We start from the raw sequence: 21,931 nt of genomic DNA, 5'->3' as shown, positions 1-21,931 counted from the left end.
CAGCACCCCTCTGGGGGAGCACAGCAGCCACGTTTGGGCTCCTGATGGTCCAGCTCAGGCTCACACATCCTTGTTGCTCCTGGTTTAGGGTTTCTTGGGTGACCCTGGACCGGTTGGGGAGAAAGGAGAGAAGGGAATGAAGGTGAGAGGGTGTCTGCCTTGCTATGCCCTTCCCTAGCACGGCCCCCAGCCCCAGGCCATGCCCTCCTCCATGGCTCTGCCTGCTCTTGGCTTTTCCAGGGGGTGAAGGGAGAAAATGGGCTGCCAGGTCCTGTCGGCCTTCACGTGAGTTAACAGGGATGCTGGGTATGTCTCATCCTCACTGCACCGGGATTGTTCCTTCCTCCATCCCCTTTCCTTGGAGAACACTTTGATGTGCCCCAAGCCCCGTCCCTGGCTCCAGTCCATGTTTTCCTGCTTTTGGGCACAGCCTGTGTTTTCCCTGCTCCTCCTGCAAGGGATGGGGCAAAGGTGGGTGGGCACCTCTCTGATCCCTGTTCCCGGCTTTTCTCCCAGGGGATGTCGGGTCTGAAGGGTGTGATGGGCTTCCAAGGCCCCGTGGGGCCACAGGTGAGTGGTTTTGCTTTCTCTGTATCACCAGCCCCCCCTGAAGAGGTGCAGAAACTTTCTGCTCCCCATTGGAAAGATAGGAACTTGGCTTTGCCAGCCATTGCCACCCCTTTCTGGCTTGCTCTTACTAAAGAGTGAACCCCAAGAACTGGACCTAAAACTAAAGCCCAAGAGCTGGATCTAAAACTACATATCTGCATCTTTGTCCTGGAGGTGGCTCTTATTAATGGGAATACTGTTCCAGAGCATCCTCACATGTTGCATGCTGGGGACCGGAGCATCCCAGCTCATTCTGGCTGATAATGGAATGAGCCACTGAAGAGCACATTGCATGGGGGTTCCTTCCAGGTGACCACCTCCAGCTGAGCTGAATTCCAGGCTGACAGCCTCTGGGTTGCTGCTCTCAGCACCCTGATAGCTTTAACTACTGCCACATCTATGGGAGGCAGCCAAAGGATCTGCAGAGGATGTATAAGGGAAGTTGAAGTGGTTTGGGGGTGGTGAATGGAAGCACCTTCCAACATGAAGGAACAGGGAGAGCCAGGGAATGGCCAGGGAGCTGTTCAAAGGGACATCATGGAGCTGATGCTTGATGTGAAGACTAAAAGGAGAGGATCGGGACAAACCAGGCTGGCAAACAGCATCCTTTCTGTCCCATTGCAGGGAGAAGGTGGCTCAGTTGGTCCCCCAGGCCCTGCTGGCCCCAGGGTAAGTCTCAGCTTTTCACTTCAAACCATTGCCAGATCATGGGTGGTGGCTGAGCTGCGGGAGCTGCTGCCATTTAGGGGCTACCATGGCTGGGATGTGCCACCATGTCCTGCTTGGTTTCACTCCTTGGGCTGATTTATACCTGAGAATGTGTCTGCTTAAGGTGCAGCCTCCTGGTAACAGGGAGCAGGGAACAGGAGAGGATAAATGGTGTTAAAACTCATGCACATTGGGAAAACCCCATGGGAGATGCCTTGGGGGGTCCCACCCCATCTCTTCATGGTGTACATGGCTGCAGGACAGAGCACACTCTCCTGTTGCAGGGAGAGCCTGGCCTGCCAGGATCCATTGGATGCCAAGGTGTCAATGGCTCTCAGGTGGGTCTGCCCCGGCTCCCATCCTTTGCTACTTGGAATTTCCCAGGCACTGCACTCATCCTGTCCATCCCCTGCTCTCTCCACAGGGAGAAATGGGTCCCCCTGGCTTGCCTGGCCCCCGCGGTCCCCAGGTATGTGCATGGTGATGCAGGATCCTGGGGGTGCCAGGATGGGGTCTCCACCAGTGGGGCTGTGATCTTGTTTTGCACGATGGGTGCAGGGCTTTGATTCTAACAGCATCTCCTCACCCCTGCTGCTTTACAGGGACCACAGGGCTTGCAAGGCAGACGTGGCCCCCCCGGCCCCAGGGGCATGCAGGTAAGTGGGTGCTGTTTCTTGTCTCTAAGCTGGGGGTACCTCCATTCACTTGCTAAGCAAGGAAGGAGCTGTTGGCTTTGCCCTTCATGTGCCTGGCAAATGGGTGTGAAATCCTGGTCCCCAAGGGTCTTTGTGGCCCCTTGGATGGATGGGAATGGATGGGAAGGTCTGTGTTACATGGGTAGGGTGAGCTGTGATCCCTATAGTGTGACAGGCAGCTCCTGGGGCCCTGGGCAGGGTTCCTATGGGCTGGGGTCTCATCTGCAGAGTGGGATAGTGAGCAGCACCCCAAACCTCCCATCGCATCTGCTTCTCCCCAGGGTCCAGCCGGGATGGAGGGATCTGCTGGTCCCAAAGGAAACCCTGTAAGAGCTTCTTGCTGCCTCGCTTTGACTTTGTGGGGATGAACCCTGTGCTTGGAGGGACCTGGAGGTGTGGGTTGAGGTGTCCTGGCCCTTGATGCGGAGGGGATCCAGGGCTGCAGAGCTCCCCAGTGCAGCCTACAGGTCCCCAGCAGCTGGGAGGGGATGTGATGGGGCTGGGATCTCTCTGCCCATCACATGTGACCTGATGCCAGCTCTCCTCCTGCAGGGCACAGACGGTGTCCCCGGGGTGAGGGGACCGCAGGGACAGGAGGGGCCTGTGGTGAGTCCATGGGAGTGGGTGGCTGGGTGCAGGATGGTCCTGGACCGCAGGAGGATGCTCTGCTCCCCCCGCACCCCCAGCTTCCTGTGGCGCAAGGGCTGGGGGGTGATGCCACGTCCCTATGGCCACGCTGCTCATCTCCAAACCCCAGAGCTCCTCCGAGTGCTGCTTGCAGCGACCTCAAGATGCTGCTTTCCTATGGGTTTATCAGCAAAGGTGCCCCAGCGCCAGCCCTGCCTCTCCCTTCCCTGGTGCATGATTGGGTGCACATGAGGCTGCTGAGCTGCCCTTTTCAATGGATAAGGAGCCTGGGGCAGCCTGGGTTTCCTCCCTCCCTCCCCTCAGCATCCCAACAGAGCATGACCCCTGATTGTGAGGTCCTTTCCAACCCAAACCATTCCATGATTTCCTTCTCATGTTCTGAACCCCCAGTGCATCACCCCCATGAGTTTCCCTTTGTAACCTGCATTTTGTGTCTCTCTGAAGGGGTTTATTGGCCTGCCAGGTTCCAAAGGCACCCGAGGAGAGCGGGTGAGTGATGCTCCCATGCCATCCCTGCTTGGGATGCGGCAGCACCGTGTTAGAGCAGCCCAGAGCACCAGCTCTGAATCCTTTGCCTGGCAAGTGCCCCTGGGGGAGGCAGAGCTGCACTTGGGCTCACTTTGTAATAAGGAGCTTTCAGACCCAGCAGTGTGTCCTGAGATGCTGGCAGTGGGGCCAGTTTAGCCTGTGTCAAAGGCCACAGCAATGCGGACAAGGTGCTCATCATCCTCATGCTGTATCTGTGCTGCCAGCACCCGCTGCTGCAGGCAGGGAGCAGGGGGGCATTGGCACAGGGTGCTGGGGGCACGAAGGGCTTGGGGGTGAAGGAACCAGAACCTCAAGACCCCAACCCTGCTATGAGGAGATGCAGATGGACCAGCACCCAGCTCTGAAACCCCTGCGGGAGGGAAGCCCTGATCTAAGCTGGGCAAAGCTGACTTCCCTTGAGGCCAGAGCCAGGTCACAGCACCCTTTGGTTGCAAGGAGGAGCACAACAGGGTTTCCTGATGGATCCTCCTCTCTGCTGCTCCCGCAGGGCTCTCGAGGTCCGGTTGGAGCCAAGGGGGACCTGGGAGCCAAAGGACACAAGGTACCACATCCATGGGCCGGTGGGGGCATCCCTTTTGCTGTTCCAGCTGGTGGATGGGGGTTGCTGTGGTTGTTTAGGGACCAGAAGGCTTTTGGGAGCTGTAAGAGCTGAGCAGCTCAGGCTGTGCTTGATCCCACCCATGGCCACCCCTCATCCCCCTTCCCTGCTCTGGCTTGCTTTACCTGTCCAAAAGTGATGTATTGCCCTATAGCCTTTGCTCCAGGGATGCTCTTGAGGAGGGTTGTGGGGTGCTCACCCACAGCAGCCCCATGCCAAAGGCTGGGTGTGCAGAGAGAGGGGCAGCAAGCAATGGGCTCTCAGGGGTTCCTGCCCTAGGAAGAGGCTGTTTCAAGCCCTGGCTGTGTTTTATTCCTCCAAGGGTCCATGTGGAGCACAAGGAGCAAAAGGACCCGCAGGGATTCGGGGCCAGGTCGGTTTCCAGGGCTTCCCGGGCCCCCGAGGAGCAGCGGGGCCCCAGGGACCAGAGGTAGGTGCTGAGGCTGGTGTGGGGAGGGGACAGCCCTGAGGGATGCTCATGGTGCATCACTCCTCACTTGAGTGATGGATGTTGTGTCTTGCTGCCTGCCCAGAATCCCTCTTTCCCAATCCCAGCTCCCCTGCAGCACCCTGGGCATCTCTGCCACCCTGCTCTGCCTCTTCCTCCTCCTGTGGGCTGAAGGCTCTGGGCTGTCCCCAGCTGCAAGCCCACCAAGCAGCCGTGCTGGTCCTTCTGTGCTGGTTGGGATGGTGGCAGCTGGTGTGGACTAAGGGAGCCCTTTAATGGCATCTCCCTCTGCAGTGTTTGGTCATGGGGAGCTTTGCTCCAAGGGCATCCCTGGGGTCTCGGGTGCTTGACACCATCACAGCTTTGACTTGGCTGCACCAGACCCCTCCAGCTGCACCCCCATCACTGACCCCATCAGTGTCCCCCTGCACTGGGCACTGGTGAGGCTGCACCTCAAATCCTGTGTTCAGCTCTGAGCCACTCACTACAAGAGAGACCTTGAGGTGCTGGAGCAGGGCCAGAGAAGGGCAATGGAGCTGGTGCAGGGCCTGGAACACAAGAGAGATGGGGAACGGCTGAGGGAGCTGGGGGGTTCAGGTGGAGAAGAGAAGGCTCAGGGGGGACCTGATGGCTCCCTACAAGTGCCTGAGAGGAGGATGGAGCCAGGAGGGGCTGGGCTCTGCTCCCAAGGAACAAGGAATGGGACAAGAGGAAATGGCCTCAAGCTGCACCAGGGCAGGTTTAGATGGAGCTGAGGAACAATTCCTGCCCCAGAGGGTGCTCAGGCATTGGAACAGGCTGCCCAGGGCAGGGCTGCAGGCACCGTCCCTGCAAGTGTTCACACAGCGTGGAGACGAGACCTCAGTGCCATGGGTTAGGGGTGGCCTTGGCAGGGCTGGGAATGGTTGGACTGGATGAGCTTGAAGGGCTTTTCCAGCCTGGTTGGTTCTGTGACTCTGTGGCTCTATGGAAGGAGCTGGTGGGTCCAGCACTGCGAGGAGAGGGCGGCTTTAGGCAGGGGATTGATTTCCAGCGGGTCCAAGCTCAACCCCAGTGCCTCTGCCCAAGCATCTTTGCAGGGTTCCCAGTGCTCCAGGTCAGCCCCTGCACAGGGATATTGGGAGCTCATGGGATGCTCTCCTGACCTGATGCTCATCCCTGACTCCTGCCCAGCTCTGGGATCTGTGCTGCTGCTCTCAGCCCTGAGCATCACCAGACGCAGGAGCCAAGCGCAGCAGCATCAGGGAACCACAGAAACAAGGCACTATATTTAGAGTGCCTTTTCCTGCTCTGTGTGCTCCAGGTGAGCTGTCAGGATGGACCAGCCCAGCCACGGCTCAGTCTTTGTGCCTGGAACCAACGCCAGGCTGGCTGTGCATCCCAGTGGCTTCCAGCTTCCCAGAAGAAGGAAAAGGGGGATGATATTTTCCCACCCTCTGTTTTGGTCTGCAGCATCCCCCTGCGAGTGCTGCCTCCCCCTCAGGGGATGCTGGGGATGCCTGCCTCGATCTGCTCTCACATTTGCTATTCAGGATGAGAAGCAGATCCTCCAGCTCTCCGGGAGATGGAGATGCAGCTCGGCTCCTCTGCTGCTGCACAGCGCAGGGCTGGAGCTGGGATCTGGGCTGTAACGGAGCAGGCAGGGGCGTCCACACAGCAATCCCTTCAGTTGCCTTTCATTCCATCAGCAGGATCCAAAACTATTCAACTGGGTTGTTTTGGGCCAACACCGACCCATTAAGCTCCCCTGGCCAGTTTGTAAGGCTACAGGGAGATCTGAGAGCAGCTCCAGTGCCTAAAGGGGCTGCAGGAAAGCTGGAGAGGGGCTTGGGACAAGGGCCTGTAGGGACAGGCCAAGGGGAATGGCTTGAACCTGCCCAAGAGAGGGGAGACTGAGATGAGCTCTTAGGCAGAAGCTCTCATCTGTGAGGATGCTGAGGCGCTGGCACAGGGTGCCCAGAGAAGCTGTGGCTGCCCCATCCCTGGCAGTGTTCAAGGCCAGGTTGGACACAGGGGCTTGGAGCAGCTGCTCCAGTGGAAGGTGTCCCTGCCCGTGGCAGGGGTTGGAGCTGGAGGAGCTTTGAGGTCCCTTTAACCCAAGCTATGATTTTATGATAACTCTGGGGTCAGGAGAAGCCCCCATCCCCACCCCAAAGCTCAACTGCTGCCCCCCAGCTCACATTGCCATTAAATCCATGTCACCTCCAGCCACACTTCTCCCCTGCAGGGAGGGATGGATGGTGCCTGGGGCAGCAGTCAGAGGAGCAGGGGCTGCATTTACCCTGCTGATTCCTGTCCTCTCTCCTGGCAGGGGGAAGAAGGGCAGATTGGTCCAATGGGGCTGAACAGCAGTGAGGGACCCAAGGTCAGTGCCAATGCTCATTGTGGGTCCTGGTTCTTATAGGCTGTGCTCATCCTTGGGTGCAGGACAGGATGAGGCCACCCTGCCCATCAGCTCGAGCATGGGTCCCTCCAGCCAGGGCACAGCATCATGATCCAGCCTCTTGGCACCCTGCACCCCATGCACTGCATCCCTGCACACACAACAGCCATGCACTGACCTGCCAAGCTGGTTGGATGGATCCCTTTGGTGCTCACCGTGGTGGAGACGCTGGCAGACACCTGCAGCACTGCCTACAATGACTGTGTATCCCTCTGTGTGAATTTTAGGGAAGCCAAGGACCTGATGGCCCCAGGGGACCCCCAGGACCACGGGGAGCCAGGGTAAGTGATGGGGGGCGGGTACTCGTCACTGCATCTTAGAGCATCTTTGGCTATGGAAGACTGAAACCACTTTGGAGAGCCATCACTGGGTGGCTTGGGCTGTGCTGGGGCTGAGCCACAGCATCTCGAGGCACCAGTTTTGCCCCAAAACTGCAGGTTTATTGCTGGTAGAAGCTGGTTTTCTCAACACTCCTCTTTTGCAGGGCCGTGTGGGTCAGCGTGGGCTGGTTGGAGTCCCAGGGCTGCCTGTAAGTAGGAGACCCATGTCCCTGTGGTGCCTCCAGCACTGGGATAGGGAAGCTGGTTCTTGGGAAGCAGCATCCTGGGATGTGGATGGCTCAGACTGGCTCTGCTTGGGAATTTGCACAGGATAATCTGGAACAAGCAGCTTTTGCAGCCTGCATGAAGTGTTCTGACACCACAGCTCCCCTCTTAACGCCCAGCATAGGAAATGCAGGAAATAACAGCTTTTAAAGCAAACTCTGTCACCCAGAGTCGTGTTTGGTGAAGGAATAAATAGCTGGGGCAAGAGGGGGAAAGCAAGGTCGAGGTGGTGGGAACGGGTTTCCTCCCACACTCGTGTTATTTCCCAGCGATAGCATCCAAAGGTGGGATGGAGCAGGGAGGAGCTGTGTGGGGATGAACTGTGCATTAATGAACCCATGGCACAGTAAAGAGCAGCACCCTGGGGACCATTCCACTGCGGATGTGCCACCGTTCAGTACGGGAGGGAGGCTCTGGGATGGATGATTCCTGCCATGGGCTCTGCTTTCCTGAGATGAGATTCTCCTTGCAGGGCTCGCGGGGCATCCCAGGAGCAGAAGGCACAGAAGGAAAGCCTGGTACACAGGTTCCCATCCTACACTCTGTACTTGACAAGGGCTGGAGTGGTGGGTTGTATTGAGAGGGAGAGCTGAGCCCAATGGGGATGGGGGGAACATCCCAACCCCATTATCCCCACGGCCATGTGGGTCAAGACCTTGACACTGTGTTGGACCTTGCCTCATGGCAAGGCACTGGGTTGCTGTGGTGGGACTGGGAGAGGCTGCTCCTGCCTCCCCATCCTCATCGTCACCTGCTTGTCCTGCAGGGTCACCCAGGGACCATGGGCAGCGCGGGCACGAGGGGAGCACCGGTGAGTATTGCTGCAGGGATGGCTGATTCCTGTTCCACTTGCTTAGCTCGATCCCCTTGGGATGTGCCTTGAAAGCATGTGGGTGGGATGGAGGGCAAGAGGTGGTTGGCCCTGATGGAGCAGGACCAGACAAAAGGTGCTCCTCTAGGGCAGGGACCTGCTGAAAATAGTGCTAAGGGGTGAAGGAGAAGGAACAGTCCTATTGCAAAGTGATTTCTCATCCCTGGTGCTGCTGTCCAAAGCAGAACCACCACAGAGCCTGGGCCAGTGGCAAGTTCTCCCTTCTGCAGGATTTTTGGTATCTGTTAATCTTTGTTCTGAAATGCAAAAGGAAATAAACCCTGGCACTTCTCTCTCTGGTTTGGGTTGGTGTTGGACCATGCCAGGGGAGAGCATCTCCATCCCTCCTGCTCTGCCTCCATCACTCATCTTCTGCCCTTTCCTGCAGGGTTCTGCTGGCTTGCAGGGGCCCCATGGGCACACAGGAGCTCCTGGATCCATAGTAAGGACACAATAATGTTCCTTCTGCATGAACTCTGCATTTTCTTAGGTGGGAAGTCAATAGGGCTGGTGCCACTGGTGGGGAAAATGAGGCTTTCCCACCTTGGGAGTGAGGACCCGGTCTTCATGTCTTGTTAAAACACATTAAAAAGCCTCAATGGCGGAAATAGCTGGGGCAGAGCAGGATCATTTCCCAAGAGATACAGCCTATCCAAGGGGCTTTGCATCTTCTCGGGGTCTCCATGGGGAATGACAGCCCCTGGAATCCCTTCACGCACTGGTGGTCCTGGGAGGGGATCAAGGCTTGCTCCATCCCATGTGGAAATGGTGGTACAGGCTCAGGGAGGACAGTCCCTTGTCCTTGGAGACCCAGAGCAGCTCCTGCAGCGGGAAGAGCTTCTCCTTTAGAGCCTGCTCTCGGCTGGGCTCCACAATGATCCCAAGGGTGGAATTGTCACCTTCCCTAGCGGCAACCCCACTGGAGATCCAGCTGCTGTGCATGAGCCACCAGGACAGGCCATGGTGGCAGAGTCTGGTCCCACCACCCCAGTCTGGACCAAGTGATGCTCACCCCTGCGCACAGAGACAGCAGTGGTGGCTTGGTGGGGCTGGTCTCATCTCAGCACCTCCATGACACCTCCTTCCCAAATGTTTCCAAAGGGCTCTCTGGGAAAACCTGGACCTGATGGAGTCCCGGGTTCCCTGGGCCCAAAGGTGAGAGCTGGGGCTGGTTGGATGCCATGGTGATGCACAGCCCTCAGAGGCTCTTGGCTGCCATGGGGACACATGGGGGGGACCTTGGGAGTTCAGATGCGAACACCAAGGGTGAGAAGATGCCTGTGGGCACCCCAGGAGCAGAGGTTTGTTGATGCCTCCTCTTGCCTGGCAGGGGCTGCCTGGGAAGCCTGGCTCGGAGGGGCCACAAGGACCTGTTGGCACCTATGTAAGTGACAGCCCCAGGCAGCAGCAGGGCTCAGGGAGGCTCCTGCAGTGCCAGGGTCCTGCCTTTCCCTGGGCTCAGCCTCAGCATCCTCCTCCTCCCAGCCCCTCTTAATACCACGCTCTCCCCAGGGCTACCCAGGACCTGCTGGTGACCGTGGGAGGCCAGGGCGCAGGGGGGACAAGGTAGGGATGGGAGACCCAGCACAGCAGTGAGGGGATGCTCTGGGGTGGGAATTCAGGCTTTGGAAACAGGGAGCAAAGGATATCTCTCGTCTCCTCACAGGGAGAAAGGGGAGCACAAGGCCCACCGGGATTCCCAGGAAAAGCTGGCCCTAAGGTGAATGCTGATACTGCCACCCCAGTTAACTCCATCTCACTGGAGAAGCACCAAGCAAAGTCACCTTTGTTGGGCTGAGGATGGGAAAAGGGAAATCTTTGCCATAGGCATCACTGGGCTGCACGGTGGGGAGAGGGCAGCAGTCAGGGATGTGTGTAGGGCTCTGATGGCGCTTTCCTCCCCAGGCCCTGCCAGGTCCCCCTGGTCCACGAGGTCCTCCTGGCTCTCAGGTAGGGCTTCCTTGTGCTTCCCAAGCCTGTCTTGCTCCTCTCCCTCTGCCCGCAGATGGGCAACACTCTGCAATACACACCATGTGCTACCTATAGCATTGGCAGCACAGATCCTGGAACCCTTTGCAGGACCCTGGTCCTGCTTCTTGTTGGCTGGGTTTGTCCTGGTGCTGCACAGACACCATTGAGGTGGCCCAGGCACACGTGGATGGTGCAAGAACACCCAGCTCAGGGTCCCCTGTGTCCCTTTGCCATGACCATGCTGCTGAGCACCCTTCTTGTTTCAGGGCAGAATGGGAGACCCAGGTCCTCGAGGACTTCCAGGGCTGCCTGTAAGTAGGAAAGCTGTAGCTGCAGGGATGCTCTGCAGGCTGATGTTGGGTGGGATGAAAGATAGGTGTCCCCTCTGGAGGCAGCTTCATCCCCGGGCTGGTTGTGGGGAAGGGAATGACCCTGCACTGGGGAGCTGGGTGGTGACAACCAGGGATGGGACAGAAGTGCCCTCCTGCACCCGCAGTGATGAGGCACCAGTACCCACATGTAGGTGGTAACATGGTGGCCCAATTGCTTTAGGCATGGGGCTCCCATTGGCACTGCCCTCCCTGCACCCTGTGCTGTGTTTTGGGTGCTTAAGTGACCTTTTGGCCTTGCAGGGCATTCCTGGTACACAGGGGCTGGACGGCATTCCTGGGAAGCCTGGCTCAGCAGGAGAAACAGGGGCTCCTGGAGCTGCTGGTGCTGCTGGTCCTTTTGGGTACCCGGTGAGTGCAGATGCGGCTCCTTCCATCATTCCCAACACAACCTCCTACCTCAGCCGATAGGATTGGGTGCAGGAACTGTGCTGGAGCTCCCTGAAGCCCCTGCAGGAAGGGAAGGGGAAGGGAAGCTGGTTCATGGCTTCTCTGCCCATGATGTGCTGGGGCATCCCAGATCCATGCTTGGGAGATGCAGAAGCCTCCCGAGGGAAGGCAAAGCCCCACTGCTGACATGGGCTGTTTGTCTGCAGGGCCGGGAAGGTCCAAATGGACCTGAAGGGCCTTCAGGGATGAGAGGAGAGAAGGTAAGGATGGGGATGGTGGTTTGTTCCCTCAGGATCTGCCCAGGCAGGCAGAGCCTTGGGTTCGCTCTGCTTGCCCGAAGTGCGGATTCCTCCCCAGGGCTATAGGGGAACTGCTCCCACTTTGGCCACTGGCTTTTCCCATTGGGATTGGGATCCATGTGTGGTGCAAGGTGCAAGAAGAGCCTTGCCAGCCCTCCTGCAGGCACTGGGTGTCCAGGACAGCAAGGTCTGGGGGGGACCTGCCCTAATGTCTGTGTCCTCTGGCAGGGTGACATGGGACATCCTGGGGATGCTGGTGTCAGCGGGCTGGATGGAGAGCAGGTACATCACTGAGGAGCCACATCCTCCCATCGGCTGGTGCTGCTCCCTGTGCACCTTCTCCAAGGGTGGGGAATGGAGGGAGGAGGTTTCTGACCCTCTGAAACCAGAAGGTTAAAGCTGAGCCAAGGGCTCAGTGAACAACCCATGGCAGGGCTGGGCTCTGTGCTTCCTCCCCAGGGACCACCAGGACCACCGGGAGCAGAGGGGCAGCCGGGGCCCAAAGGCGAGCGGGTCAGTCCCTGCTGGGAGCTGCGGTGATACTGGTGGCACTGGGTTTGCCTGGCTCCTCTGCTGCAGGGATGGGCAAGGAGCATGTGGGGTGGCTTGAAACCCACCCCCAGTGTGCTCATAGGTTTACATTGCTGGGCATGGTCTGGGTACCTGGTGCGAGGCAATGTGGGGTGGTGGGAAATGATGATGGGCAGAGCCAGAATCATCCCGGTTGTCTTCATCCGGCCCAGGGTGAAGCAGGAACCGGTGGAGCTCCAGGCACCAGAGGAGACCCTGGGGAGCCAGGGGAAGATGGGCTCGAGGGGCCACCAGGGAGACCTGGAGAGCCAGGCAAGGAGGTACATGAGTGCTGAGTGCCGCCAGCTTTGGAGAGCTGCAGCTCTGCCCCACACAGGCATTGAGGGAGGGAGCTGATGCTTTGGGGTCCCTTTGCTGGGTGAGGTGTTGCTTGGCTGCTGTGTCCTCCCTTGCTCTTTGGGCTAGTGTGGGTCACGGCTATAGTGACTGCCTGGCGCAGGTAAAGCTGTGGGGCCATCAGCACTGAGATCCCAACCAGGGGAGGGTGGAGAAGGCCCTGGAAGTCAGAGCTCAGCTTTTAACCCCCTCGGAATGGGGCTGGGGAGCAGGCGCTGCATCTGATGCTGTGCTTCCCATCCGGGCAGGGTGATGCTGGTGATGCTGGAAACATGGGCGAGCCAGGACCACAGGGGCAGAAGGTGAGTGCCTCTGACTCTGTCCATCCTTGAAGCAGCTCAGGAGCACCCACAGCTTGCTCAGCTGCCACTGCTCCATTTGCCATCATGGGGGCAGAAGCAGGACACAGGTATCCCCATGGCTGAGGATCACTGGAGATGCAGGGCTCAGACCTGGCATCACCTGAGCACCCTAGAGTGAACGCGTCTGTGGCACTCAGTGAGAGGGTGAAACATCATCTCCAAGCAGAAGCTCATGTTCTTGCTATTCTTTCTCTGTCTCCTCCTCCCACCTCTGTCTCCATCCCTGAGCAGGGTGATGCTGGCCCCAGAGGCCTTCCTGGAGCACCAGGACCAGGAGCTGGTACAGGGGATCGTGGAGGACAAGGCCGTAAAGGAGAGAAGGGACATGAAGGTTTGCTGGCAAGTACATAGAGAGAGGCTGCCTCAGCCCACCAGGCTCCCAGTGCACCCACAGCCTGGTGCCCACAGCATAGAAAGTCCTGGGAATTGGCAAAGCTCCGTAATTTGGGAGTTCTGTGTCTCTCGGGCAGGGTTCCCATGTTGGGTCTTGCTGGCACATGATAATAACTTGGACTTGGGGCTGCTGGGGCGAGTCCAGAGGAGTCCATGGAGCTGTTGTGAGGGCTGGAGCAGCTCTGCTCTGGAGCCAGGCTGAGAGAGCTGGGCTGGGGCAGCCTGGACAAGAGAAGGCTCCTGAAGGGGAGACCTGAGAGCAGCTCCAGTGCCTAAAGGGGCTGCAGGAAAGCTGGAGAGGGGCTTGGGACAAGGGCCTGTAGGGACAGGCCAAGGGGAATGGCTTGAACCTGCCCGAGGGGAGACTGAGATGAGCTCTTAGGCAGAAGCTGTTCCCTGTGAGGGTGCTGAGGCGCTGGCACAGGGTGCCCAGAGAAGCTGTGGCTGCCCCATCCCTGGCAGTGTTCAAGGCCAGGTTGGACACAGCGGCTTGGAGCAGCTGCTCCAGTGGCAGGGGTTGGAGCTGGAGGAGCTTTAAGGTCCCTTCCAACACAAACAGCCCCATGATGCTGTCTGTGCCTTGCTGCGCAGTCTGGGTCAATGCTGAGCACTTCTCTCTCTGTGTCCCAGGGCCAGGCTGGTGTCAGCGGAGATGTGGGCCCCGCAGGATCCAGAGGACGGTTTGTGAGTCACATCATGTCCCTCCTCCCCGTTTGCCAAGCACGGACCTGGCAGGGGACACGTGTGTGACTGGGAGCACTGGGCAGGGTTGACTCCATGGATCTTCTTTGCCTGTGCCCTGAACAGGGTGGGATGGGTCTGCGAGGTGCTCCTGGACCCGATGGTCCCAAAGGAATGAAGGTACAGTGGGGTGATGGCTCCAACCCTCATCTCTGGGTGAAGTGCCCTTTCCCACCCTTTGCCCAAAGTCTGGTTGTGGTGGAGGAGCTGGATCAGATACATAGGCTGGTGACCTATGGGACCTGCTATGGGACCCTCCCTACCTGAGATCCAAAGCCAACAAGGCAAGGAAGGGGTTTTGTGGGGACAGAGCTGTACCTTCCTCTTCCCTAGGGAGATCCAGGACCACAGGGCATGCCTGGACCCGCTGGTGCTGCAGGACTAGAGGTACTGATACCTGGAGGTACTGATGATACCTGGGCTCTTGTAGAGCTGGGAGCTGCCAAAGGCTTCCCTCGTGCTTCACTTCTTCCAACACAAACCGAAGCCAAAGGATTTATTGCCCCATAGCTGGCCAGGCCAGGGGGTCAGGAGCGAGGAGGGGTTTTAATGCCTCACATCTTGGCACTGACTCCCAGGAGGTGCTTAGATGCTCCCAAACTCATCCCTGCCATCAAAGCACGTTCACGGCTCAGGTGCTGCCTGGGCATGTGCCTTGGCCGGGTGAACACGGCACAAGGGAGAGGGTGGTTGAAACAGCTGGGCAGGAAGCACAAGGAGGTGTCAGGCTTATTCTAAATCCCCACCATCACCATAGGGACCTGCTGGCGATGATGGACCCAAGGGAGATGCCGGCAAACCCGGTCCAGTGGTAAGTACTGGCCCCGACCATGCAAAACCTCTCTGGGAAAGAGGTTTGGTGGCAGCTTGAGCCGCAGAGCCTGGGGCTGGGGCTGTGCCTCAGCCAGGGGATGGCCACAAAGGCAGCTCTGCTGCAGGTCCTGCTTTGCAATGGGTTTGGAACTGAGTCATCCTTCCCCAGAGCCAAAGCTCCATAAAGGCACTTTAATAGAGCTGTTAAGCACTGCAGAAGTGCCACACCATTGTGCAGTTAATGCCTGGCTCTCAGAGCCTGCCTGAGGCAGGTGCAGGGTGCTTGGCTTCCTCCTCCTCTGCCTTCCCAAAGTAATTCCGCAGGTCTCTGTAAGGGCAGGGCAGCTGCCTTTGGATGCCTTCCGTGGTTGCACAGAGCCGCAGCTGTATTAGTGATGCCTGCACTCCGCTGCAGGATACGTCCCATTTGCATCCCTGTTTTCCCATGCTGCAGTGCCTCTCTGCCCAGGCAGGACAAGTCCTTACCATCCCTGGCAGTGTTCAAGGCCAGCTTGGATGGGGCCTGGAGCAAGCTGCTCTAATGGAAGGTATCCCTGCCCATGGCAGGGGGTCTGAGCTGGATGACCTTTAAGGTCCCTTCCAACCCAAACCATTCCATGGTTTTGTGCTTCATTTGCGTGATTACTTTGCTGAGATAAGTTGGCACATGGAATAAACCCCAGGAACACAAGCATTTACAGAGCTGTTGTTGGGTGAAGCCCCTCAAGGTGCAGCTCAGCCCCAGCTCTAGGCAGGTTTGGGCTGGGGTGCAATGGGTGCATGGTCTGTATGTGCTTGCAGGGTGCAGTGGGTGCCATGGGGCCGATGGGTGCCCCCGGGCTGCGGGGATACACCGGGCACCAAGGAGCCAGAGGATCAGTGGGTGCCAAGGGCCAGCCAGGCCAGCAGGTAACAGCAGCTCCATGTCTGCCATGGGGACATCCCTGGCATGTGGTCCCTGTGGGGAAACAACCCCACTGCAGACCCTGGCACAAGGCAGAGGCTTGTCCTTGCCCTCCTGCCCTACAAATGACCCAGAGCTGATGCCAGTCTCCTGTTCTGTCCCCAAATGAACTCAGGGTCCTCTGGGGCCACCAGGTGAAGCTGGAGCCACAGGGTTGAGCGGCACCGAGGTAAGAGCTGCCCCAACGGATAACCCTGGAGCTTATTGGTCATCATTGGGTTGATTCCTGGTTTCCTTCCTAGGGTCTGGCAGGTGCTAAGGGGGAGCCGGGCGAGCCAGGAGTACCGGGACCAATGGTGAGGAGCAGGATGGAGCTGGGCTCCTGGCACAGGTGCTGGGATGCTGGGATGTCCCCCATGGGCAGCATCTCCTGCTCCCACTGAAATATCCCAGCTTAGAGCATCCTACTGTGCACACTGGGGCAAGAGCCTGCAGGGAGGGGAGAGGGGGCATCCCTGCTGCAGCATCCTTATGGAGGGGTTTCCTTCTCTTGGGTTTTTAGGGGTCTCCAGGACAAGCCGGTCCTGAAGGGTGGAAAGGCCGCAAAGGAGAAAAGGTACCTCCAAAATCCTCCTCTGCAGATGGCACTGATGGGGAGCAGCCACCAGGCATGGGGTGGCCAAGCCTGAGCTGGTCAACCCCATTGTGGTCCACGGAGAGAAACCAGCGGGAATCACCCCAAGGAGACCTGGTTTTCCCCACTGTAAAGGCTCATCCATGCCTGGCAAACACAGCGCCCTTGGACACCCTTGGGGTGCCTTGGCTGGTTCTGGGGTGAGGGGCTGGCAGGTCTCCCCAGTTCAGCCCTATAGGTCTGCCTCCATCCTGGCTTAGGTGCCCTTGGGGGGGACACAGGGGACTTCCCTTCACTGGCCAGCTCTGCACCATGGCCTTGGTGTCCGTCCCCAGGGGCCCATAGCATCCCTGCTTCCCTGGTCCAGAATGTGGCCAGGCTGCTGGTGACCCACATCTTTTCTTCCCCCAGGGTGATGTGGGGCATGAAGGACAACAAGGAGTCCCCGGAGAAGCTGGCAGACGGGTAAATGGCACTGCTGTGCTCATGGAGCGTGATGGGAGGATGATGCTTGCAGGCCTTGCAGAGGGGTCCCGGTTTGCTGGGGGCTCAGCATCCCTGGAAAGGGAGCAAGGGGGATGCGGGGCACCTAGCTTAGTGCCTTGAACAGGCTTGAACTGCTCCTGAGGCTTTCTTCTGTTATTCACAGGGCAAGCGAGGCAAAGCTGGCCAGCAGCCCCCGAGGGGACCCCGGGGACACAAGGTCGGTTGGCATCATGTAGCTGGAGGGCGCCATGTCCCCTTCCAGACCAAGGAGGGGGCACCTGCACCCCATGGGCTGCTCTCCCTGCAGGAGGCACCAGAGCATTGCTCCTGCCCTGCTCTCACACCAGCCGGTACCTCTCACCTTTGCATTCCAGGGCCATCCAGGTGACAAGGGGCTGGAAGGACCCCAGGGACCCCAAGGACCCCATGTGAGTATCAGGTTGGGAGGTTCTGGGTGGACAGTTACTCCCCCCCCCCCCCCCCCCCAGGTATCACGGTGCAACCCAGCTCCATGGACAACCAAAGGAGAGACTCATTTGAAATGAGCAGAGTTTTGAGGTGTTCCATCCATCCATCATTCATCCACCTCCTCTTGCCTTCTCCTTCCCAGTTTCATCCCAGCTACACACAGTCCGTGTGATGCAAATCGCATCATTTCCAATCAGTTCCTCTGGAGGCCAAACACTTTCCTTCTAGTGCATCACAGGATCCCAGCCTGGTTTGGGTTGGAAGGGACCTTAAAGCTCCTCCAGCTCCAACCCCTGCCACGGGCAGGGACCCCTTCCACTGGAGCAGCTGCTCCAAGCCCCTGTGTCCAACCTGCCCTCAGAGTTTCTAAATCTCAAGCTTTTAAAGCTGCCTCCAAGTTCCTAAAACTGCCCGAAATTCCCAGAATCCTGGTGGCACCCTCAGCCATGGCGAGGTTGCTCCTTGCCAGCGGGAGCAGCTCAGCACAGGGTGATGCAGAACCACATTGCTTCTCCCTTAGGGCATTCCAGGGCTGAAGGGCATGAAAGGAGACCCTGGACTGAAAGGACCCAAGGTAGGTGGCATGAACCAGGCACCTGAGCACTGGGATCAGCATTTAACCTGCTGGATGCCATCACTTTGTCCCCTCTCCTTGAACCCTGATCACTGCAGCATCTTTGGGGGTTGTCCCCCAGGTCCCTGGGTGCTGGAACCTTTAGCCTCTCTCCAAAGCATCTTCCATCCTCCTGGAGCTGCAAGCAGCAGCAGGCAGTGTAATCCCTGCTCTCAGGCTGCTGACACAGCACAAGCACATACCTCCTCTGTGCTATTACTGATGCGCTGATGGATCCAACCTTGGCCAGAGAGGCCGAGTTCGTCTTTATGGCCTCATCCATCAGCTGCTAGGCTGTAAATCAGGGACAGGCCATCCCTGGGGGCCCATGGCTCCTCACAGCCATCAGGAGAATGAAACCCTGGTAATAAATACAGCTTTAGGTGCATTGAGAGCTCCTCACCCACTGCAGGGCAATCAGCAAGGACAGAGCTGGGCAGGCTTGGGGATCCTCTGTTTTCTCTGAGTGCTGTTTCAGGCTGGGGTAAAAGCCTTTCAGACCTGCAGCTGAGCAGAAGAGGAGGATGCTCCATCACCCCCCTCCTTCCCCTCTATGGGCATGGTGAATTCTACCAAACACAAAGGATGGGCTTGGGTTTTTCTTCATAAATTGCCCATTTCCAGCTGCTTGCTGGAGGCCAGGAGATGTCTGGGCTTGGGAAATGTCCCCCTCCGGCCAGGGTCATGCAGGAAGCAAAGCATCCATTGCCTACCCAATGGAGGAACACTGATTTGATGAGTAACTAGATGATGATGATGATGATGATGATGAACTAGAGCAAGGTTCTGATGCCCACCCTTGGGACACAGCCCTCACCCTGGCTGGTGTCCCTGGGGGGTTTCCATCCTTCTCTTTGCCACCAAAGCTCTCCCTGTCTCTCCCAGGGCGAGAAGGGCAGCACAGGGGAGCGGGGCCAGCAAGGGGACGATGGCTTCAAGGTACGTGAAGGGGTTTGCTCTTTTCCTCCCTCCCCTTGGTCCCTTGTCACCCTGTGTGACACCTTTATCTCCTAGGGCAAGCTGGGAGCCCAGGGCATCCCTGGAAGGCCAGGACCCAAGGGACAGCCGGTAAGGGCAGGATGGAGGGAGCCCTCCAGGAGATGAGTATTTGGTGTGAATTCCTCATTTTTCCAAATGCCAAATCCACCTGGGAAAGGGGCTGTGTTGTAGGAGAATATAGTGCTGGGGGATGCCCTGACCTCCTCTGGTGCCTTTGCAGGGTGACACTGGCCCCCCCGGCACACAGGGACACCCTGGCACCCCCGGGACACCGGTGAGTCCTTCACTTCCCATCGGGTTTGGGGTTTGCTCCCCAACAGGGATCGCATCCCGCTGGGATGGGGCTTTGATCCCGCCTGCCTCCCACTTCCCTGGGCCTTGTCCTTCTCTTCCAGGGCTTGTCTGGACCCAAAGTGAGTACAGGGGAGTGCTTGGAGCTGGGCTCAGCCCTGCCATGGGCACCCTCCCCTCCTGCCCTGTCCCTGAGGTGTGGGGTGGCCCCATGGGGCGCCCTGGGGTGCAGCTCCACACAGCAGCAGCTCCCCCTTTGCTTCTCTTCCCTCCTCCACCTCCTCCTTCGGCAGGGGCTGAAAGGCTTCCCAGGGCTGCCGGGACCCAGGGGTGCACCAGGGCTGCCAGTAAGTGGGATCCCCAATGTGCCAGAACACAGGTCCCTTGCTCCCACAGTGCTGTGGGGGCCATGCCATGGGGTTGGCCCCATCGGAGGAGCTGTGAGCATGGCGGTGGGCTCAGGGGTACCAGCCACAGTCACCAGCGTTGTCATTGTCACACAGGGCCCCCCTGGCCCCCCTGGCCCCAGTGGACCCGTGCTGATGCTGTCCAGGGAGGAGCTACAGGTGAGTGCATGGGGACAAGGGCTTCCCATCCCCATGTGGTGCCACCAAAGCTTCCCAGCCCTGCTCTGATGGGTGCCATGAGGGAGGGAAGGGGCTGACAGTGGTGGTGTCCCATGTCCCACTGCTTCTAAGTCCTGTAAGGCCCTTGTACAAAGAGCAAGCAGCTATGGTTAACCCCTCTCCCAGCACACTTGTGCCCTGCATGTCCCAGCTCCTCCCTGAGCTGCTGATGATGCTCCTCACCCAAAGAAGAGTGAGGGGCTAATATCAGCTTGGTTATGTCCCTTCCTTTTCCTTTAGCACCTCATTTATCCCTCCAACCACCTGAACTACACTGCGGTCTGGGCTCTGCTGGACACCCTGAGCCAGGAGCTGCAAGCTCTTGTGGAGCATCCCAATGGCACCAAAGCCAACCCAGCAGCCACCTGCAAGGAGCTGCTGCTGGCTCACCCTCACCTCCCTGATGGTACCAGGGTGCACATGGGGGGATCCTGGACCCGGGCAGTGTTACACCAGCATTAACAGGGGATGAGGATGTGGGGGATGAGCTCAATCAGGTTCCATCCCTGGAGGAACGGGGGAGCAGCCAGGCTGCATCCCAAGAGGTTGCAGCCAGGGATACACCACGAGCTGAGGTGGGATGGCACCAGGTGGCATCCTCCCCATGCCAAAACCCTGGTGCCAGGAGCTCCCCTCTGCCTCCCTCCAGGGCAATACCACATTGACCCCAACCAGGGCAGCTCCCAGGATGCGCTGGTGGCCTTCTGCAACTTCACAGCGGGGGGTGAGACCTGCATAGCCCCCATCCACAACCAGGTATGGGGCGGTTTCAACCCCGTGTTACCTCTTGGGGCCGGTGAGGGCAGGTTGGTGGGGCTGGAGAGGGATGGTGCGGCCGGTCCCTTGCTGCTGTCACAGGGATCTGTGGGAGCAGATCCTGGTTGTGGTGTGTGACCAGGCTGCAGAGACAGCTTTGGTATCGCTGGCTTCTTGTCCTGCTGGGACAGTGTGACCTGGTCCCCAATGCCCCCAGGTCCCCATCAAGGCTTGGCTGAGCACTTACACCTCTGAGAACACCTTCGAGTGGTTCAGCACCCTGCCCGGGGGCTTCCTGGTGAGTACCCAGCCCGATGTGATGCAAAGCCCATCTCATGGGGCTGTGGGGCTCCTGCGCAATGCCCAAGCACAGGGATTGTCCAAAGAAAACATAACCCAGTGCTTCAGCTGAGGGCTGAATCCCAGCTTTCAGCTGGGGGGGGGGGGGGGGGGGGGGGGGGGGGGGCAGATTCCTCCGTTAGATCCATGCAGCTCCCATTACCTGGTTCCTCTCTCATTGCCCGTAGCTGGAGTACGCAGGGGCCAGCGCAGTGCAGCTCCGGTTCCTGCGCCTGCACAGCCGCCTGGTCACACAGAAGGTCTCCTACTCCTGCAGACCGGCCCCGCAGCAGGGCCAGCCCCAGCTCCAGAAAGAAATCCGCTTCCTGGCCGATTCCCGGGAGCAGAGCTATGCAGCCAGCCTGCAGGGCTGCCTGGTGAGCCCTCCTGCAGGCACATCCAGACGGAGCCCCTTCCCAAGCGTTTGTCCCTTGGTTCATGTTTGCACCCTCAGGGTTTGGGGTGAGGCTTCCCATGGTGGGATGGGGATGGGGAGCATCCACTTCCTGCAGCGGGATGGGGATGGAGATGGAGAGCATCCTCTTCCTAGGACCAAGGAGCTGTGCCGATCTTGGGGTATGGCAGGGAATGGGGTGTCTCAGGGTGACAAGGAGGAGGCCGGGGATGGAGACCTGGCCATTGGGTGCATCAAGGAGCATCCAAAGCAGGGGAGGGAACAGTGGGTGCTCCATGAGGGTCCCTCAGGCCACCAGACCAGGGTTTTGGTGCTGCTCAGCTGCCCCTGTGCTCATTTCAGCTGGACAACGACTCCTCCATCACCGACACCATCTTCCACTTCGCCAGCGAAGAGCTGACCCTGCTGCCGCTGCGGGACCTGGCCGTGTTCCACAATGGAGATGCCTCACACCAGTTCGGTTTCACAGTGGGACCAGTTTGCTTCAGCTGAAACCAGTGACACCCAAACCGAGCTGGTGCCCTCCCTACCCAGGAACTGTGCTGCCAGGTGCTGGTGGCTGGGGGTGACAATGGGCTCCCTGGAGATATCTGTAGCTGCATTACGGCACAGACTGCGCTTCCCTTCTGGAGTAGAAGAATGCTGTTTACAAAAGTCATTTCTCTATAAATTATATATATATTATATATATGAGAAGGTGCTGGTTGATGAGTGATGGGGGAGGCTCGCGAAACGGAAACCATCAGGAACTCTTTGCTAAAGAGAAAACACTCCCAGCTCGGGAGGAAAAGGGCTTGGCTTTGCCTTAGTGCACAAATCCATGCATCAGGCTGAGGAGGAGCCCTGTAGCCCAGGCAAGCAGGTCCATGCACTGCTGCCTGTTCACTGCTCCTGTTCCCAGCCTTTCCAGCCACTAAAAAAGGGGTGGAAAAGGCAAATCC

General features: G+C 58.6%; 4 protein-coding genes and 3 long non-coding RNA genes across 7 annotated transcripts in view; all 7 read left to right on the top strand.

The window, feature by feature from the left end:
- Positions 1 to 214, top strand: part of LOC117436806 (collagen alpha-1(V) chain-like) — a 59,918-nt gene extending 59,704 nt beyond the window's left edge. Inside the window, exon 16 of the mRNA XM_034067746.1 lies at positions 89 to 214. Within this exon, the coding sequence (XP_033923637.1) occupies positions 89 to 178 (90 nt within the window). The 3' untranslated portion in view covers positions 179 to 214. The remainder of the gene's footprint in view (positions 1 to 88) is intronic.
- Positions 215 to 519: 305 nt separating this feature from the next.
- On the top strand, positions 520 to 3,854 carry LOC117436805 (pulmonary surfactant-associated protein D-like). The gene is made up of 10 exons (XM_034067745.1): positions 520 to 570; positions 1,234 to 1,278; positions 1,602 to 1,655; positions 1,742 to 1,786; positions 1,920 to 1,973; positions 2,294 to 2,338; positions 2,565 to 2,618; positions 3,105 to 3,149; positions 3,697 to 3,750; positions 3,828 to 3,854. The coding sequence occupies exons 1-10, from the start codon at positions 520 to 522 to the stop codon at positions 3,852 to 3,854; spliced, it is 474 nt and encodes a 157-aa protein (XP_033923636.1).
- A 273-nt stretch (positions 3,855 to 4,127) lies between these two features.
- Positions 4,128 to 7,225, top strand: LOC117436794 (uncharacterized). Its single transcript, XR_004550128.1, has 4 exons — positions 4,128 to 4,237; positions 6,567 to 6,620; positions 6,926 to 6,979; positions 7,183 to 7,225. It is a non-coding gene; the product is annotated as an uncharacterized lncRNA (long non-coding RNA).
- Positions 7,226 to 9,283: 2,058 nt separating this feature from the next.
- Positions 9,284 to 9,738, top strand: LOC117436795 (uncharacterized). The gene is made up of 3 exons (XR_004550129.1): positions 9,284 to 9,329; positions 9,505 to 9,558; positions 9,687 to 9,738. It is a non-coding gene; the product is annotated as an uncharacterized lncRNA (long non-coding RNA).
- A 905-nt stretch (positions 9,739 to 10,643) lies between these two features.
- Positions 10,644 to 11,763, top strand: LOC117436804 (collagen alpha-2(IX) chain-like). The gene is made up of 5 exons (XM_034067744.1): positions 10,644 to 10,664; positions 10,778 to 10,885; positions 11,131 to 11,184; positions 11,452 to 11,505; positions 11,683 to 11,763. The coding sequence occupies exons 1-5, from the start codon at positions 10,644 to 10,646 to the stop codon at positions 11,761 to 11,763; spliced, it is 318 nt and encodes a 105-aa protein (XP_033923635.1).
- Positions 11,764 to 11,965: 202 nt separating this feature from the next.
- On the top strand, positions 11,966 to 12,852 carry LOC117436793 (uncharacterized). Its single transcript, XR_004550127.1, has 3 exons — positions 11,966 to 12,074; positions 12,399 to 12,452; positions 12,744 to 12,852. It is a non-coding gene; the product is annotated as an uncharacterized lncRNA (long non-coding RNA).
- A 694-nt stretch (positions 12,853 to 13,546) lies between these two features.
- Positions 13,547 to 21,482, top strand: LOC101868804 (collagen alpha-1(II) chain-like). The gene is made up of 23 exons (XM_034067743.1): positions 13,547 to 13,585; positions 13,713 to 13,766; positions 13,980 to 14,033; positions 14,404 to 14,457; positions 15,261 to 15,368; positions 15,539 to 15,592; positions 15,666 to 15,719; positions 15,926 to 15,979; positions 16,409 to 16,462; positions 16,647 to 16,700; positions 16,858 to 16,911; positions 17,472 to 17,525; positions 18,450 to 18,503; positions 18,579 to 18,632; positions 18,784 to 18,837; positions 18,959 to 18,976; positions 19,148 to 19,201; positions 19,358 to 19,420; positions 19,721 to 19,886; positions 20,130 to 20,236; positions 20,454 to 20,534; positions 20,764 to 20,952; positions 21,333 to 21,482. Exons 2-23 carry the CDS (start codon positions 13,719 to 13,721, stop codon positions 21,480 to 21,482), a joined length of 1,632 nt encoding a protein of 543 aa, XP_033923634.1. The 5' UTR covers positions 13,547 to 13,585; positions 13,713 to 13,718.
- Positions 21,483 to 21,931: the final 449 nt, after the last annotated feature.

Source organism: Melopsittacus undulatus, chromosome 11, assembly GCF_012275295.1.
Source record: "Melopsittacus undulatus isolate bMelUnd1 chromosome 11, bMelUnd1.mat.Z, whole genome shotgun sequence".
NCBI classification, from domain to species: domain Eukaryota; kingdom Metazoa; phylum Chordata; class Aves; order Psittaciformes; family Psittaculidae; genus Melopsittacus; species Melopsittacus undulatus.
This window is presented reverse-complemented; position numbering and strand designations above follow the sequence as displayed.

Excerpts from the sequence above, each read along its gene's own strand:
- LOC117436805 (XM_034067745.1), top strand. The coding sequence starts at position 520 with ATGTCGGGTCTGAAGGGTGTGATGGGCTTCCAAGGCCCCGTGGGGCCA. Across the intron at positions 2,339-2,564 it reads CTGGTCCCAAAGGAAACCCT|GGCACAGACGGTGTCCCCGG; the intron begins GTAAGAGCTTCT and ends CTCCTCCTGCAG. Across the intron at positions 3,150-3,696 it reads AAGGCACCCGAGGAGAGCGG|GGCTCTCGAGGTCCGGTTGG; the intron begins GTGAGTGATGCT and ends CTGCTCCCGCAG.
- LOC117436804 (XM_034067744.1), top strand. The coding sequence starts at position 10,644 with ATGAGGCACCAGTACCCACAT. Across the intron at positions 10,665-10,777 it reads TGAGGCACCAGTACCCACAT|GGCATTCCTGGTACACAGGG; the intron begins GTAGGTGGTAAC and ends TTGGCCTTGCAG. Across the intron at positions 11,185-11,451 it reads CAGGGATGAGAGGAGAGAAG|GGTGACATGGGACATCCTGG; the intron begins GTAAGGATGGGG and ends GTCCTCTGGCAG.
- LOC101868804 (XM_034067743.1), top strand. The coding sequence starts at position 13,719 with ATGGGTCTGCGAGGTGCTCCTGGACCCGATGGTCCCAAAGGAATGAAG. Across the intron at positions 18,504-18,578 it reads AAGGGGACGATGGCTTCAAG|GGCAAGCTGGGAGCCCAGGG; the intron begins GTACGTGAAGGG and ends TTTATCTCCTAG. Across the intron at positions 18,633-18,783 it reads CAGGACCCAAGGGACAGCCG|GGTGACACTGGCCCCCCCGG; the intron begins GTAAGGGCAGGA and ends GTGCCTTTGCAG.